Here is a 17,745-nt window from a genome sequence, read left to right on the forward strand (position 1 = left end):
AAAACAGAAACCACCTCAATGGCATGAAAAACTGGAAGCCATCAGGAGGCTCCTGGAAACTTGGACAGCTTCATTTTGCAGCTCAGGATTTAGATTTCTATCTCCCGTAACTTTGTGGACAGTTTCGCCTATTAACACCCCCTCCCCTCCTCCCCGACCCCCCCCCCCCGCCCCCGGCCCTCTGGGAACCGGTGACAGTTCCTCCTCTTCCTCAGTCTCACTGCACGACTGAGTCTATCCTATGTTCCAAAACTGAACTGGGGTCAGAGGTGACGCGAGATAACTTTTCTAACCGAATGGCGTTTTAGAAACCGAGGCGGGAACACCGAAGTGGCCGAGAGGCGGCCCCAGGGCGCCGACCTGCGCGGCCCGGAAGCGGGGGGCACGAGCGCGGTGGCCGCCGGCCGCCAGGCGCCCCGAGGGTTCGCGGAACCGGCCGGAGCTGGGGGCCGGCGGGGCCGCATCCCGCGCCTCCGCCGAGGCCGCCATATTCCTGCTCCACCACGCCCGGGCGGCCGGCGGGCAGCGGCAGGTTGGCGGCGGCCCCGGGCCAACCCCTCGCCGGGGGCGGCCGTGACCGCTGCGCCCGCGGGCCCCCACCAGGGTGCGGGAGCGGGAGGCGCCCGCAGAGCCCGAGGGGCCGGCCCAGCCAGGGAGCGGCAGCGAGGCGAGAGCCGCGCAGGGAGGCGCGCCGCGGCGGCTGCGAGTCCAGGAAAGCCTTCCAGGAGGGGCCGGCCGGCACCGCCTCCCGCTCCCCTCCCTCCCTCCCTCCGCCTCCCCTCCTCCTCCCGCCGCCGCCGCCGCTGCCGCCGCCGCCGCCTCCCTCCCGGATCTGTGCTCCAGTTCAGAGAAAGAAGAAAATGTGTGTGTGTGGCGAGGGGGAGGGCGCGCACTGAGCAGCCGCTCCGCTCCTGGCAATCGGGGCCGGGGGTGGGCGTCTGGCGGAGGCGGAGCGGAGGCGGAGGCGGCGGAGCGCGCGGCGGGCGGGCCGGCGAGCAGGGTTTGCGCGCGAGCCGGGCGGTGGGCGCGGGCAGGGCCCAGGGCGCCCAGGAGCCGTGTCAGGCGGCGGCGAGGAGCGGGCGCGCCGGGCGCGGGGAGCCGTCGGCGGCCGCTCGCTGAGGGGACGCCCCGGTGGATGTGCTCTCGCCGCCGGGCGCAGGGCTTAGGGGAACCTCGGCGGCGGCGGCGGCGGCGGCGCGGGGGGCGAGGCGGGCCGCCCGTTCCCAGGGAAGGAGGCGCGGGCGTCTGAGCGAGGCCGGGCGCGGCGGCCTTCCCTCGCGCGCCCCCCGAGCCAGCGCCCGCGGCCGCCTCCCGCGCCCGCCTCGCTCCTCCCGGCGGCCCGAGCCGCCCGCTCCCGCCGCACCCCCGGCCCACCTGGTGGCCCCGGCCCTGGCCGCGGCCCCCGCGGCCGTTCCCCGAGCTCGTCCCGGACGCGCGCCCGGGCGGCGGGGGCTCGGCGGCCACCGCTGCCTCGGGGGAGCGAGGGCGGGAGGGTGTGTGTGCGCGCGTGTGAGCAGGGGGTGCCGGCGGGGCTGCAGCGGAGGCACTTTGGAAGAATGACTCTGGAGTCCATCATGGCGTGCTGCCTGAGCGAGGAGGCCAAGGAAGCTCGGCGGATCAACGACGAGATCGAGCGGCAGCTCCGCAGGGACAAGCGGGACGCCCGCCGGGAGCTCAAGCTGCTGCTGCTTGGTGAGTACAGCCTGCGGCCGGCCGCCGTGGGCCCTCCCGCCGGGCCCCTGCGGCCCCCGCCCGTCGCCCCCGGGCCCCCGGGATCGCTGCCCTCCGCGGCCCCCGCCCCCGGGCGGCCGCGGCTCGCCCCGACCCTCGGCGGGCGCGCCCCCGGCCACTACCTGCACTCGCGCGGGCGCGCGGGCGCGTAACACACACATACACGCGCGCGCGTGCGCGCATAGACGCGCGCACACATACACGCGCAGAGGGGTCGCGGCTGCCTTGCCCGGGGCCTCGGCTGGTGCCTTTTGGTATCCCCGAGGGCTGTGCCTTCGGGGAGTGCGTTTATGTGCTGTGCATCTGCTAAATGGCAAATCACTTCGAGGGAGAGGCGCGGGGGTGGGAAGGTGGGCAGCGGCGTTGAACTTCCAGTGTCTTGGCCATGGCGCCCCATGTTGGAGAGGGGAGCTGTGTGTGTGTGTGTGTCTGTGTGTCTGTGGCCCGAGGATGACGAGCCGTGGCGGGACACGTTGGGGGACAGCGTGCGGTGGGGTGGCCGGTGTGAATCCATTGTCAGTTCTTTCTGGGGTCAGGAGGGAATGGGGGTCGGGTGGGCAGACTCGCGACTGGATTCCCCAAGCACTGATGATGAGGGAGTCGAGTGAGTGGTTGGCCCTCCAAAGAAAGGGGGTTATGTATTCAGGTGGCAGGCAGGCAAGCTCAAATGTGTCACATAAGTGCTTTCTCTAGCCACCAGACCACTGTAAGGAGGGACCCTGAAGAGTTTCTTTACCAGTGCATGGTGGCAGGCTTGTTTCTCGTCTGCACCATTCCTTCCAGATAGGAGGGATACGGGAGGGTTGTGCTGTGTGGTTGTTGACAGCGACCGGTTTCTTTTGTTTAATGAGGCAACCCAGATGTAGGCCTGAATTCACAATAGTTACTACTGAAAACCAGTGCAGCCTCTCAATTACTCTCACGGCAGCAAATAGAAACCTTTTGTCTAAAACGGACAGCATTTTAGTATCTTTGGGATCTGGACTGGAAGGAAAACGGGAAGTGTATAGCAAAAATTTCCCTTTAATCTCTTAAAAAAAAACACAACCCAACATTCTGCCTTCACACTAAGTTATCAAGAAAACGCCATTTCTCAAATAGGAATTCTATTGATAATTATCTTTGAGAGAATGTTCAGAATTAAGGATCAGGGTGCACATAGGAGTCAGCGTGACATAACTCTGAGCTATGGTGGTAGGGAGAGCAAACAGCTTTGCGGTAACAGGCCTGAAAAATGTCTGCACTTGTGTTCAAGATATTTGTGTGTATAATAAATATGTTTCCCAGACATGTCTGAAAAAAAGAAATACTGTATTGTCAATTCAGATTTAAGAAGCATGCAGTTTCTTTCTTGAGCATTTCATCTCCTGGTTTAAGGAACCAGTTGCCTTTGGGACTGAACTGCTTATCTACCAGATCATTTACAAGAGGGAACAAAATATAATGATCGCAAATAGTTACAAATGGTTAACTCGCATGCCATGCTTTATGTCTTCATCTTGAAACCAGATTAGATAAATGTGCACATGCTTATAAGGAACAGAAGGCAAAGCGCTGGATAAAAGAGGTGGGCTTTAGGGAATGAAGCCAGGGGAGGGGAAAACTGCAATTGGAAAAAGAATATTTAAAGAAAATGTTTTTATTCTCATTTTGGGCTACTTCTAACGGCTGAATCATGTGTAATTGAGTATGTTGCGAATTCTCAAGATTGAGAAAAAAAAAGAGGGGAAGAGAAATAGGCTTAGAGTGTCTAAGTACAGATAAAGGAAAAGGATGTGTTTTAGAGAGACTTAAGAATAGGCTCTCTTTTGCTCTGTTTACAGTCTTTGTTTATGGTTAGCTGTGAATACAGCGTTTGAGATCTCAAGCCTTCCCTGTTGTCTGAAATGTGACAGCTCGAGGTCCCCAGGAGCTAGGAGTTAGAACCCCGGGGGCTTGTCTGTTTGAAGGCTTCAGTCTGAATGTCTAGGAGGAAGATTTTTAGGCAAATACACATAAATGAATGTTTAATTACGTACTGTATATTTCAGTAACATACAGTGCTTTAAAAATACACTTGGGGAGATGATTTTATGAGCAAAAAAGTGAAAACAGTTTTCCTGCTGAAGTGGTAGTAATAGAGAACTTTTTCCTCTTATTAGATATTTAAGTGGGGTTTAATAAGCCTCACCCCAGCCCCCAAATAGAGCCTATTAGGAGTGGTGGGAAGATATGGCATTAATTTAGCACCTACCTTCATTAGTAGCATTTACAAATTTGAACAGCTCTTTGTTAGAAACACTACCCCTAGGCATCAGGTAAGATTTGTTACAGTTTCCTGTGCTAGAGATGGTGCTTTTGTAGCATAATGAGTTTGATTCCTATACTACCTCTACAGTAAATGTTCTCTACTAAATGTAGGTGTGTGCATGTGTATGTGTGTGCATGGGATTTCACAGTTTTTTGAATCCAGGAGAAAAATGATGGTTGATTTGAGCCAGGAAAGGTGTTGGGGAGGACTTCTCTTTGAAGATCTGCTCTCCCATCGGCTGCTTGGATGAGTTCACTGCATCTTCCTGTTCCCACCTGTCCAAAGGAGGTTCTTTCACAGTGTCAAGATTTATCAATATTTTTAACTACATTATTTAAATGGAGGGGTCACTTTATATTTAAATGACATTCAGTATGAAATTATTTTCAAACTGAATTTTAGTTCAAGGCATGACGTCATGTTAGTGGAAATGGATTTATTTGGTGGGGGACCTTTGAATATGTTCACCATTTATTTTATATATTACTAATATGAAGAAACAAGAGAGAGAAAATAGTCGTTACCTGCCTAGATGAAAGTATAGCAGTGAAATGTGGGCTGTTTTGATACATATACAGCAATTATGCTGGTGTATTCCAAATAATATAGTACCAATATGTTTTGATTTTTATTCTTTTTTTAAAATGAGCCCAGAAACTTACCACTGTAAAATAAGCATATTTAATAATGAATTCTTGTTTTCTTTACCATATTCGTTCTCTGAATTTGCTTACATAAGTGTTTTTCCTTGACTCCTCAAGGAAAGCTTTGTATTCTACATCTATATGTGAGCGAATAACTTATTTTAACTTGGTTTTAAGTTTTCATATGCTTTGTGCATATATAGTACATTATATTTACTTTAACTGATTAACATTTATGAATATTAGCTAAATGTTTGTAGTACATAGGTCGCAGTATTTAATATTAATGTGTCCTTAAGATTGTATACAACAAGTGGCTTTGAATTCCTGCTTTTAGTTACAGATATTCATGCTGAAATTTTTATCAGTTCCTTGAAGATATATATTTATATATTTTCTGTTAACCTGTTCTTATTTTACATGTTTTTAAAATCTCAACTCTTTAGATCTTAATCATTAAACAGGAAGATTTAGCAAGCCTTTGTAATGGACTGGGTTCCACCTATTGAAAACAGGCTGTTCAGGCCGGTCTTAGCTGGAAGAATATATGTTCTTGGTCCTCTAACTGAATTACATGCGTGATTGTGGATTTTCGTCCTATTCTAGACCAGCAGCTTAGGAGGGTAGGGAGTGTGTCTTTAGTGCTCACTATTAAACCCCAACTTCCAGCTCAGTAAATCTCTAACTCATAGCATGCCCTCCCTTAAGTACTTGTTGAATGAGTGAGTACCTTTATTCCTGACCCTCCTGATAGAAATTGGGACGATGAAATAATGAATAAATTGTGGAGACACAGCGATACATAACGATTTTTAATCTGTGGCAGATAAAAATCACGATCTTTAAAAAATTATAACTCTGAGGCAGTTGCATATACGCGGGTTCCAGAATCGGAAGTGTTAACGTGATATGTGACCTCGTGTACCGTGCCTGTGTGTTAAGGTTCTGTGCTGCATGTGTTTGGGAATGGTGACAGCGATGCTTAAAGTATGAGAATTGAAAAGGGAAAAAAAAAAAAGATAAACCATTCGCTATCTTGGCTACTTCTTATTGCGTAGAAGCTGGTTTAACCCTGTTATCTCCGGGCCATACACTTTCTCCACAATGCGCTGGACAGAGTGAGTTCCAGGTTTCTCCAGAGCATAGGTGGCAACTGCAGAGGTTTTTGTGATTCATCTGTACAGTCAGATGAGAAGCACAGTGATTAAACAGAGGTCTAAGAGTCGCACATGGACTCTTTTGAGTTGCGAGATATACAGTTGTCCTGAAAACTGGACAGTTATAGAGCAGGAGCGCACTTGGCCGTCTGGGAATGCCCCGGCGGATTCAGACAGGAGGGAGGGTTCATTCACGTGGGTCTGGGTGAAAGTGCCTGGCCCGCCACCCCGCAATCGAGTTCCCTGGAGAGGGATGGGGGTTGATGGTCTGAATCAACCCAGAAGTTAGTGGCCTTCTAGGATGGCCACTCAGAACAGCAGAAGGCAGGGGTCCCTATGAGCGGCCCCAATAACCGCTTGTCCCGGGAAATGCCAGAACACAGTGTTGATGCGGCTGCATTACAACCAGCGAGTTTTAGTTTTGCTATTCTTTCAGCTTCCAAGTGTCCAATATGTTTCTAAATGTCAGGATTTATTGGGATGCATCTCGTCTTTTTCTTTCTGCTTTTTTTCTGTTTGTTTCTTTGAAACAAAGGACTTACAGTTTATATCTGGAGGGTGAAATGGGGGCATCCCTCATGAAAATCAGAATTGTAGCTCTGACTCTATAGCAAAGCCTTCAGAGTAAGATTTTTGCGTCGAGCCGTGTAGATTTATTGTCTGGATCTGCCCTGTAACTCGTGGCTCTGTTTACATGTTATTTCTTCCTATGCAAACTTCGGCACATGTTAAAATCATACTATGCAGTGAAGTTATCCCCTATATATTGATATGTATATTTTTAGGTAAATGTAGGAAGGAGGACCAGAAGAGTAATTTAGTGGCCATTTTGTTTATTACAAGTAAATTTGATAGCCTTCTTTTCATTAAAAACAACAACAAAACCACAACCCAGTTCCCCTTAATAAGAGGTGGCGTGTGTTCAGTTTTCGGAGGTGCCTATTCAGTATAGTTATGATTTTTATTACAGATGAATTTTTAAGGACCTGAAACAGCTTTCACAGTTGTGAGGCTGCGTGCTATGCTAAACTTAGCAGAAAAAAGGAACAGATTTTTCTTCATGATCCAGGCAAACTTACACTTGAGAAGAAATGAACTAGATTTTCCAAGGATGATTTTGATTCCAGCATTCATATTAATTTTTCTTTAACGGGAGGTCATTAGTTCTGTAGATATTAGTGGAAATGTTGATTGGGTGTTGTAGAGGAAAAATCGGGATCTCAAATGGTACATCTTGGCAAAGAGAAGCCATTTTAAGAAGGTTAGGATTGCTTTCTTCTTAAGAAGGTAGAGGAAGAGTCTGTTTCCTCCAGACTCTCTGTTTTGGGTTGAGGGAAATACAAGTATTTGTAGCAACAAATTTGAAGTCTAGTTTCCTGGTTGAAAGAGGGAGGGCAAGGACATTTTTCAAAAGGAAACCTTTATAATGGCTTTCCAGCAATGTTAAGATTTTTGCAGAAATAATCCTAGGGAAGTGTGAAGTAGCAATAGAAGGTAAAATGTGTGATTGTTGGTAATTAAAGCTGTGGCAGTAACTGACTACAGTAAACAGTGAATGTTTTCTCTTGTTCTGCCGAATGGAGTAACATTAAAGACAGAGCTATTCTCAGACCCAAACACGATTTTGTGTGAACAGCTGTTACTAATAAAATTATAGGAAGTTGTTCGACAATCACCTTTGATTTGTTATGTTACTGATATGTAAAAGTCTGTCTGATTTCTCATCTAACAGGTAGTAAAAGTAAGAAAAGGACCTAACCATACTATCGGAAATGAGTTCATAAAGCCTAGGTGGTCATGGATCTGGACTTTATATGCAAAAATAAATACCTGTATTTCGATGCTGAGAAAGTGAATTTGCATTCACTTTATAGCTCTGGGGTTGACCTTTATACCTAGCCATCATTTCTGAGATCAGTGCAGGATATTTCGTCAAAAACCTTCATGGTTGAATTTTTAAGAACAAAATGAGTATTATTTAAAAATGAAGTTATGAACATATTTCAAATTCATTTATTCTGCAAACACTTGCCAGTTACTGGAAAACAAACATTTCCTCCAATTTATTTATTTATTTTTAAACAGACATATCTTATGAAGGAACAGTTGCGTACAGAATGCTGGTCAAAGGAACCTACAGTAAGCATCTAATATATGTAAAAGAATGTGCTGGGCGAGACACTCCTCATTTCTTATTTGTCAACGGGAAACACTACAGTTGTAGCACTTTTTCACAGTTTTTGTTGTTTCTCAGTTGACGCCCTCGGACGACTTGTCCTTCTGAGTTTTATCCTTCCTGACGTTGGCTTTTTTTTTATTGGCTCTTAATACAAAGAAAAAAACAAAATAATCTGAAGGCCATTGTAGAAGCTTTCCGGGGATTACACAACTGGGGAAAGCAGATGATCTTGAGAATTATTTCCTTGGAGCATATCGGGGTTTTTTTTTGCCTTTAACTGAGAGAAATGATTACTGACCGCTTGCCCTGAGCTCCAGCTGGATTGGAAGCTCCATGAAGGCAAAGATAGAGGCTCCTCCGGGTTTGTGTCTCGATGTAACACAAAATCTTGCTCAATTTACCCTGGTTCTGTTTTTGTCAGGAACCCCGGGGACTCATGGGCAGAGGAAGGTGTGGGCAGGGTGGGCAGCTGGATTCCCCCAAAGGAAGCAGTTGGAGGATGTGAAGGTCAAGCTTTTTGCTTTCGTCTGAGGGTACCATCCATATGGTCTCCATTTGCCACAGCTCTTTGCTGTTTTGGGGGCCACCCGGGGCACCGTAAAAGGAATTCTGTTTGAGCGCTAGAATAGTCTTTGTCTCCTTGCCTGCTTCTCATTCATTGTCTAGCGAGAATGATTCAGTTGAGCATTCTCATATTGTTTCAGGGTTGAAAAGCCAATGGCAGTTTTTGTAGCAGTTTGAATGGAAAACTGTTACACACACAGGTCCTTTGAAATTTAAAAATTCCATACACCTTTATTACAGGATTAATTTTGGACAGTGATCGGTTTGACTGCTTTGGAAACAAAGTAGTTGTTTCAAGGAAGTGTGTAATGGATTGGGGGGCAGTTGGGAACGCGAGTGTTATTAATGCCATTATATTCCGGCAACCTCATAGAGGGAACAATAATTGATCCGCAAATTAAAAAGAGTGAGAGTGAGACTCTTTGGCTGTCTTGCAGGAACTGAAGAGTGATGTTCAGAAACCTGTTCCTGCATATTTCTAAGAGACAGCCTTGAGGTTTTTTTTCCTTCAGAGAGCTGAAGTGATGAATTTATTGCCTCTTCCCAGAATCTGACTTTGCTGTTGTTGTCACTGTTCTTTGTTCACTATCCCTTGTGAAAAAATTGGAAAAGTTTTTCTTCTGCTGCTTTTTTATATTTTCAAAACTTAAAAAATAAAGTTCTTCATTTTTCCTGTTTCTTTCCTGCTTTTCCTTTTGCCGTGGGAGCAAGCAAGGTGATGGGTGGCACCCTCCATATATTTCCTGGTGGCTGCAACTGACAAGTTGCTTCTAAAGACAAGTGCTTCAGTGTCCCCCCCCCCCCCCGTTCCAGCTGTTGGGCAGAGGCCCCCCAAATAGCCCTTCCTTGCAGATACCACCCACCCATTCATTCTTTCATGACAGGGCTTTCATCGCAAGGAGGGGCGCCTTCAACTCCCTGACATGCACATTTCCTTCCAATTTCAGGAACTTCCAAGTTGGTGCTTCTTTCAAACGTGGCTGTGATCTGGTGAAAGGAAGTTGGGTGCTTTAATACATTAAAAGGACACTTGTGAGTGCGGTTTTAGGAGATGATTAACTTTCTTTAGCAACCGTTTAATCTGGCGAAATAGAATACGTTGTTAATTGAATAAAATGCACCATTCTCCTTCCTTTTCCAGAGGGCAGGGACTTGAGATTGGTTCATGATTACCAGCAGGGAGTGAGTGAGCCAGTGCTGGGCAAGCTCTCATGCGCCGCTGGGTTTCAAAATAGGATGCAGTGCATTTGCTAGAAAGGAGGAAGGTGCTGCAGGCCTGCGTTGAGTAATCTCGAATCTTTCTTATGACTTGAACATTCTGATCTCAGTCGCTGGAGAGCCTTCAAATCTCTCTTTCTACCTGTATTTCTGTACAGATAGGTAGGGAGGATAGCATTAGCCCAGGCCTTTGCTTTTGTTAACACCCAGGCAGCTTGAGTAGGTTTTGGTGTTTTTTGGTGTTTTTGTTGTTGTCGTTATTTTGTTTGTTTGTTTGTTTTCTGTTTCTGGTTTTTTTGTTTTTTTTTTTTAAGGCAAAGATGCAGTGTTACTTTCTGGTCACGTGAGTTGGTATTTTAGGACCGAGGCTTTTCAGAGCTGCTCTGTTATGCTATATGCTCCTTCTGCAGATGGCAAGTGCAGTTTTCCTCCTGTCCTAAAGAGCTGACCCATTTCCTGTGACTTGTTCTAATAATACAGGATGACTTTAATTCTTGTTCCTAGTTTGCCCTTAAAAGAATGCCAGGGTACTTGTTAAGTGTTTAACTCTTGTCTTTCTAAGTAAGACTCGTGATAGAGTTTTGAAAATGGGTACATCACGCAAAAGTGGTGGCTTACTGGCATCGTGAGACTTTATTCGGCTACATGTGAACCTCGTGGCTCTGCATCTTGGGGGAGTTATTTGGATTTTTGTTTTTTCTAAAACCTGTAACGGTAGGGAAGTCAGGGACTCCCGCCCTATCTCCTTGAACTAACCTGAAGGTGTTTCTTTCATTTGTTCCTTTACTGTCTCAGTAGAAACCTGTGGAGTGAAGAGATGCGACCAGATCTGAGGGCTGCTTTCCAGCTTTCTCCGCAGCCCTGGCATCTTGGCCGCTTTCGGTCCGGCCGCCTCCCTGGACGAGGGGGGCCTGAGCCCCAGCCCTCCAGCAGCCACAGGCTCTCCAGGAGGCGTTGGCAGGTCCGCTGGACTCCTGGCCGCCCTCGCGGCCCTAGCTTCCCCTCGGAAGAGACTCTGAGCGCCCTGCCGGCGGCTCCCGCAGCTCCAGGGAGGAGTGAGGAGGCGTGAGCCAGGCTGCCGGGAGCTGCCCCTCATGCTGCCTGGCCTGCTGCTGATAGTTTCGTCGCCTTCACAGGGAATGGTATCAGAAGCCTCCTGTCATATCAGCATGGGTCTCTTGCTTCCTGCAGGAAGGGCGATAGCCTGGCAGGCGCAGGGGTGGAGCCGGAGGGGCAGGCGCAGTGACCCGGCGCTGCCCTGTTCAGGCCTCCGTGCTTTCTTAGGGACCCTCAGGCCACGTCCTTCGACTTACTGCTATGATTTTTTCCCCATCGTTGGTCTTTTAGCAATGCTTTTTCCCGTGCTTGCACAGAATCTCTGCTGCCTGAGCCCATTTCTGCAGTTTTCAGTGAGCGCAGGTCGGCGCTTTGAGCCTGGGCCCGGGAGCCCTCACACACTCGGCAGAGCACACGTGGGGGACCGCTTTGTTTTGGGAGCCGGTGGGTCCCTTTTCTCCTTTTCTAGGGCCTTCCAGGGAAGATTTCGAATGAACCCACGAACAGGCGGTTTCTGTCCATTTCTTCTTACTGGACTGTGCCCTTTTTCCCCGCCCCCACCACGGGGCTTTCACTGAAACCAGAGAAACAAGGCTGTTTTTCCGAGCTGCCCTCAGCTGTCATGGCCGTGTCAGAGAAACTTCAAGAAGGAGGCTTCCTGTGTCTCTTGCTTGCATTCTGGAGAAGGGGCTCCATGAAGAAACAGCTAGATTCTTGGCCTGGGTCTTCAGAAGCACCCGATTCCCTTGGGCGTGCCAGGCGGGTGTTGGGCGTTTACCAACCTCTGCTTTCCTCCCGGCCACGATCTTTTCAGCTGGATCGCAGATCTGAAGCGGGACGGGTGCAGGGGAAGAGGGGAACAGTCACAGGTGAAGGAGAGAAAGGGGGGGTCTAGTGGGGCTTGGCTGGGCAGAGGGTGTTGTCGCTGGTGGGGCTGCCGGAGCCTGGAGTCTTTGCTCAGGAAGAGCTGGGCCACCGCAGCGGCTCTTGCCTGCCCCACTGCCCTGCCGCCCTTCCTCCTCATGGTCACGTCCTTGTGCCCTCCTCTCCCAGATCCCGGGGTGCGAGATGAGCAAGTGTAGCAGTCTGGGTTGTTCGGAAGGAGTTCAGGTTGCGTGCGTTCTCTCCTGACCTTCCGGTCCCCAAGGGGCTTACGTAGACCGAGCCCAGAGCTCCTGTATCCAGCAGTGTCCCGAGAAAAACCGTGCACACATTATAAAGGAAAGTGACAATGTGGCTCCTTTCTCTCTCTTGCTCTCTTTCTTCATATCTGACAGCTGTTGAAGGTGATGGAAGTGCGTCTCTTCCTGAATTGAGAACTCTGCTAATGTGGCCATGGGTTATTAGAATGTCTCTGGAGAGATCGTTGTCCAGGAAATCTGCTTCACCTGGCTTCCCTCTCCTACAATAGAGCACCTGCCAGCTGCCCAAGGCAGTAAGTAAAGAAGTAGTAGCCTGAGCTGTTCTTGCCAAGTGGATTTACACTCAGGTGGAGGCCCAGAATGTAGAAGTCACCTTGCAATTTTAGCTGAGAAAGGCACCTATGAGTCGGTGCTGTTCACCGTCTGGGCTGTCACATCCAAGCCCAGGGAACTCGTTATTCAATGAGCCCTCAAGCCTATTTCCATTTATGACCAACATTCAGAATGGGCTGCTTTTGTCCAAGATAGAAATCGACTTATGAGGATTTCTTGACTGGAAATGTAGGCAAATATATTTCGAATAATTTGAATAATTTTGAATAATTTGAAAGCAGAGCGAGGGAGTGCTGAAACAAAGGATACTTGAAATCAGCCTCTATTTTTATTACCAACCAATTCCTGATGGGTCAAGAACGAATAAATTGGCATAATACTGGCTCCTCTTGGAGCCAAGCTTAGTGGGGACACAGAGTCTAGAGATGGAAGGGCCATGATGTGTTCAAGGACTAAGAAATGGTATGAACATGCTGGTTTCTCCTGTGATGCATTGGGTCACCATCCGAGATGTTACACAGAGCACATTAGAAATGACTAAAAAATTTTGGGCACATATGCATCTCATGTAATGACGAGTTCCCAAAGTTTCCCATGTCTTCTATGAGAGAAGATACCTATATCTTGCTTGATTCGTTTCTGGTAATTTGTTTTTTCCTATCCATACAAATCTTGGCAAAAGGTTGCATTTTAATGGAGGAAATTATAGGAGGACTTCATTAATAGTATTTCTTAGGAAATCTTAACTCCAAATATATTTTCATCAAAATCCCCAGCTGTGTCCTTTGAGAAATACATTTGCTGTAGGGCTTTCCACTCCAGGCCATGCTTATTATGGGAACAGAGAATCTTGTCTAGGGTTTTTCTAAATCCCTAGAGTCTGTGAATTGCTACTCAAATTATGATCTGTCCTTCCCAGAATTAATTAATGCATTGTGCATCCCAGTGTATTGAATCATAGAATCACACAATGATCTATTTTTTTCTATTAAAAATATTCACCCTTTATATAATGTATCTTTAAACAGTATGCTACCAACTGAATTTATATTGTATTTTATTCTCTTCTGGGAACAAAACAAGAGCACTTGAGATAGCTATCCTTTGGTGGTATGATTGTTTCCTAAAATAGTATAGTTTAATGATGAGAAAAAACCATTGTATTTAATAGAGTTTGAATCAAGATGTGTTTATTTTCTTCCACTTAAGAATTTTCTTACATTCCTAAGAAGTACATTATATTGTTTTGATGTTGGCCTTCAAAATGACAATCTGTTCTATGTTAATAACTGTTTTTTAAAGGATATTAACTTTTTTTGAAGTATCATGTTGACACAAAATGTTACAATAGTGTCAGGTGTACAATAATGTTTTTTGTGTGTGATTTTTCAGTGATTTTTGAAATATTATAAAATAATGGAAACGGCTTTTTACAGCAAGTTTGAAAAACTTATAAAATTTATTCATAAATTTATCCAGAGTGTACTAACCTAAGAAACATCATTTTTTGTGTGTAATCCTTTCTTGTCTATTTTATTTTTATGTTTCTTACAAAGGTATAATCATATGGTGCTTAACTGACTAAGCCATCCAGGTGCCTCTCCAATGTAACCATTTTAAAAATTATGCTGTGATGAAATTCTTGGTGGAGTTAGCATTTTAAATTTTTATTTATTTTATTTTTAAAGGCTTTATTTATTTATTTCACAGAGAAAGAGAGAGAGAGAGAGATCATAAGCAGGGGGAGCAGCAGGCAGAGGGAGAGGGAGAAGCAGATTCCTGATCAGCTGGGAGCCTGATGCAGGGCTCCATCCCAGGACCCTGGGATCACGACCCAAGTTGGAAGCAGACACTTATCTGACTGAACCACCCTGAGCACGCAGGGGCATTCCAGGTGCCCCTGGAGTTAGTATTTTTTAAACACACATACTTTATTAGAATAGATTAGTAGAAATGTTAATTGTAGGTCTGAGGATATGAAAAATTCTATGACTTGATTGCACACACCTAAAACATGTCTTGAAGTGATTGTATGCGATTTGCAACATCATGAACAATATTAGGGAGGGTATCAATAAGTTACCAAGCAAAGAAATCATATGTAATTTGAGAATTTGCATTTATTTGATCACTAGTGAGAACAATCATTAGCCCATGTGTTTGTTTCTAATTGGGCCTCCTATTTTGTAAGTTGACTCTTTATTTCCTTTGTCTATTTATGAGTTCTGAACATACATATGAAATTAGCCTTTTTCATATTTACTGTAAATAACTTAGCCCCAGTCTTTTGTTTTTCTTTCTCTTTGTTTTGTACTCTTTAATACAGAAGCTTTTAATTATTTTGAGGCCAACTCTGTTGATCTTCTACTATTCTGTTTTAAAATGAAGGTCTTAATCTGGTTTAGGGACTACATGAAAGTTAGATATACTTCTGTTGCTATAGGCAAAAGTAGTTTGAACATAGTGTTTATAAATCACTGTTGTACAATTCTTTTTCTTCTAAAATGACAACGAAATACACTTAAGTTCATACTGTTAGAGATTATGCAACATAAGTTCTGTATATAATTGGCTTTTCTCATCCAGTAATATGTAATGGATATCTTGTCATGTTAATATAAATCTTTAGCCTCATATTTATGGGTTGTTAGAGTTGCAATGTAGAGTGCAATTGTAGAGTTGCAGTTTTTGTAGTTGCAGTGTATTTTCATTCATATAGTGCTGCTCTTAGCACATGAAAGCCAGTTGTACACATATCTTCTAAATTCTGACTTCACTTTGACAGCTTGAACTCAGCCATCATGGGGAGTATTTACACCATGGAAATTGGCAAGTGCTGCAAATCAGGGCTTACCCTCCACTGGGAGGTTACTGTTAAAACATTCACCAGCGCACTATCATCTATACCTGACCCTTACTGATGGATAGTTTTATTCCTTTATAAAATGTTATAATTAATGCTACAGTGAATATTGTAGGGGATCCATTGTGTATACTTGTACAGTTGATCCCTTCAGTAGGTAAGTCCCTCGGGGTTAGGTCATCAGCCAGATGACAGGCTTATTTTAAATTTTGAAACACATCACCACCTTATCTTTCAAAAAGGTTGTATTAGTTTACTTTGCCACCTCTAGTTTACATTAGTGACTGTCACTTGATGGGTTAAAAAAAACTCATTTGCATTTTATTGGATTAATTTCTATTATATAGCCTTTATTTTCTTTTCTGTACTTTTTTTAAAAAAAACACTTTTAACTTCAACTTTATTATCTTAGCTGCTTCTAGGAAATTGAGTATTTATCTGCAGAAGGATGGAGTGCTCTAGGATGAATGTCTCCAGGGGGAAAAGAAAAGAAACATTATATGACAGGTTTGGCCATGTACAAAATTATACTGAAACACAAAGTTTTTAATTATGATGAAGTTCATTTTATTTTTTCTGCTGTTTCTTATACTTTTGGTGTCATATTTACCTTCACATTTTTTTCTAAGAGTTTTATAGATTTAGGTCTTAGATGTAGGTCTTTGAGGCGATTTTTGTATATGATGTGCGGTAGGGTTCTGACTTTTTTTTTTCCTTTTTTTCTTTTTTACAAGTGATATCTAGTTGTTCTCAGTACCATTTATTGAAAAGATAAATTCTTTTTTTTATTTTTTAAAGATTTTATTTATTTATTTGCCTGAGAGAGATTGGATGATCGCAAGTGGGGGACAGGTAGGCAGAGGGAGAAGCAGGCTCCCCATCGAGCAGGGAGCCCAGTGCGGGACTCGATCCCAGGACCCTGGGATCATAACCTGAGCTGAAGGCAGATGCTCAACTGACTGAGCCACCCAGGCGTCCTGAAAAGATAAATTTTTTCCCCACCGGTCTTGGGACCGGTGTTATTTATTCTTGCTTTTATTTCTTTCTTGCGATTTAGTTGATTGTCCTTTTCCAATTTTTTTGAATTAAAATTGTTTGGTTGTTTATTTTAGCATTTTCTGGATTTGAGTTAGAAGTGTTTAAAGCTTTGAAATTTTCTACTTGCTTCTATGTAGTGTTTATATCATTCTTCTACTGATAGTCTAAAATTATGGTTTCGATTTTTATCTTTGAACCAGGGTTGTTTAGGATAATTTAAAGTTTTCTAAGTGTGATTTTCATTGTTTATTCCTACTCTTAATGTCAATTTGATAGGAGAATGTGGTCTGTACTGTTTTTACTTTTTGGAATGTATTGTAGCCTAGTATGTAGTCAATTTTTGTTCTATGAATACATAAAGTATGTATACGTAATAAAATATAAATTTATGAGTGTTATTTAATTTTATTGCTTATATTTTTGTTAATCTCCTTATTTATATTACATTATGAGTCTGCCAAGTCCTGAGAATTGAGCTGAAGTCTTCTAAAACTCTGGTGTTTATGGCAACTTCTATTTCCAAAGATTTTTCTTCTCTATATATAAGAATTCTGTTTTCATGTACCTTTAAAATATCCACATGAATTAAACTTTTATCTTATAACATTGCCTTCTTACATAAGTCAATTCTATTTTATCTGAAATTCAACTTTGTTGGATGTTAATATGGATCTTTTACTTTTGTTATTTCCATTTGCTAGGCCTATTTCTCCATCTGTTTTCAACAATTCTTAATATCTTATTGCTCCTCTCAGAGTTTTTATTTTGTTTTTGTTTACCCTCAGTTTAGAGTATCTTTCCTTAAATAGGTGAGTTCATTCTACTTAAACATGTTGATAGCATAGATACGATTGGGTTTTTTGCTGATTTCTGTCTTTTTTTTTTTTTTAAGATTTTATTTATTTATCAGAGAGAGAGGGCGAGAGAGCAAGCACAGGCAGACAGAATGGCAGGCGGAGGCAGAGGGAGAAGCAGGCTCCCCGCCGAGCAAGGAGCCCGATGCGGGACTCGATCCCAGAACGCTGGGATCATGACCCGAGCCGAAGGCAGCCGCTTAACCAACTGAGCCACCGAGGCGTCCCTGATTTCTGTCTTCTGATCCTTTCATTGATGTCTGGTAGTTTTCTTCCTCTTTCCATTTCTTCCTCCTTCCCTCTCCCCTTCCTTTGCCGTTTGGTTTGTATTGGATCTCTTCTTGCGTTTTCCACCTCTGATAATTTGAAACATCGTAGTCTACTTTTAATTTTACTACTGGTAGTCTCTATAGCTTCTAGTGGTATTCTTCAGGCTCTGTTTCTCAGTTTATCAGCTTCAGAGATGGAATACTGTTTATTGTTCCCCCATCCCACACCTCCACTTCCTGGACCCCACCTGCCCATGTAATGGAGAAATTTGTTCACCTGTTACCAGGCGTTGAGAAACTTTTTTTTTTTTTTTTTTTTTGTTAATATAGTCTTCAGGCCCAGTGTGGAGCCCAACATAGGGCTTGAACTCATGACCCTAAGTCAAGACCTGAGCTGAGATCAAGAA

General features: G+C 44.7%; 1 protein-coding gene across 1 annotated transcript in view; it reads left to right on the top strand.

The window, feature by feature from the left end:
- The first annotated feature begins 1,377 nt into the window (after positions 1-1,377).
- GNAQ (G protein subunit alpha q) overlaps positions 1,378-17,745 on the top strand; it is a 304,893-nt gene continuing 288,525 nt past the window's right edge. Inside the window, exon 1 of the mRNA XM_032306308.1 lies at positions 1,378-1,692. Within this exon, the coding sequence (XP_032162199.1) occupies positions 1,557-1,692 (136 nt within the window). The 5' untranslated portion in view covers positions 1,378-1,556. The remainder of the gene's footprint in view (positions 1,693-17,745) is intronic.

Source organism: Mustela erminea, chromosome 12 (genome assembly GCF_009829155.1).
Source record: "Mustela erminea isolate mMusErm1 chromosome 12, mMusErm1.Pri, whole genome shotgun sequence".
Taxonomy (NCBI): Eukaryota; Metazoa; Chordata; class Mammalia; order Carnivora; family Mustelidae; genus Mustela; species Mustela erminea.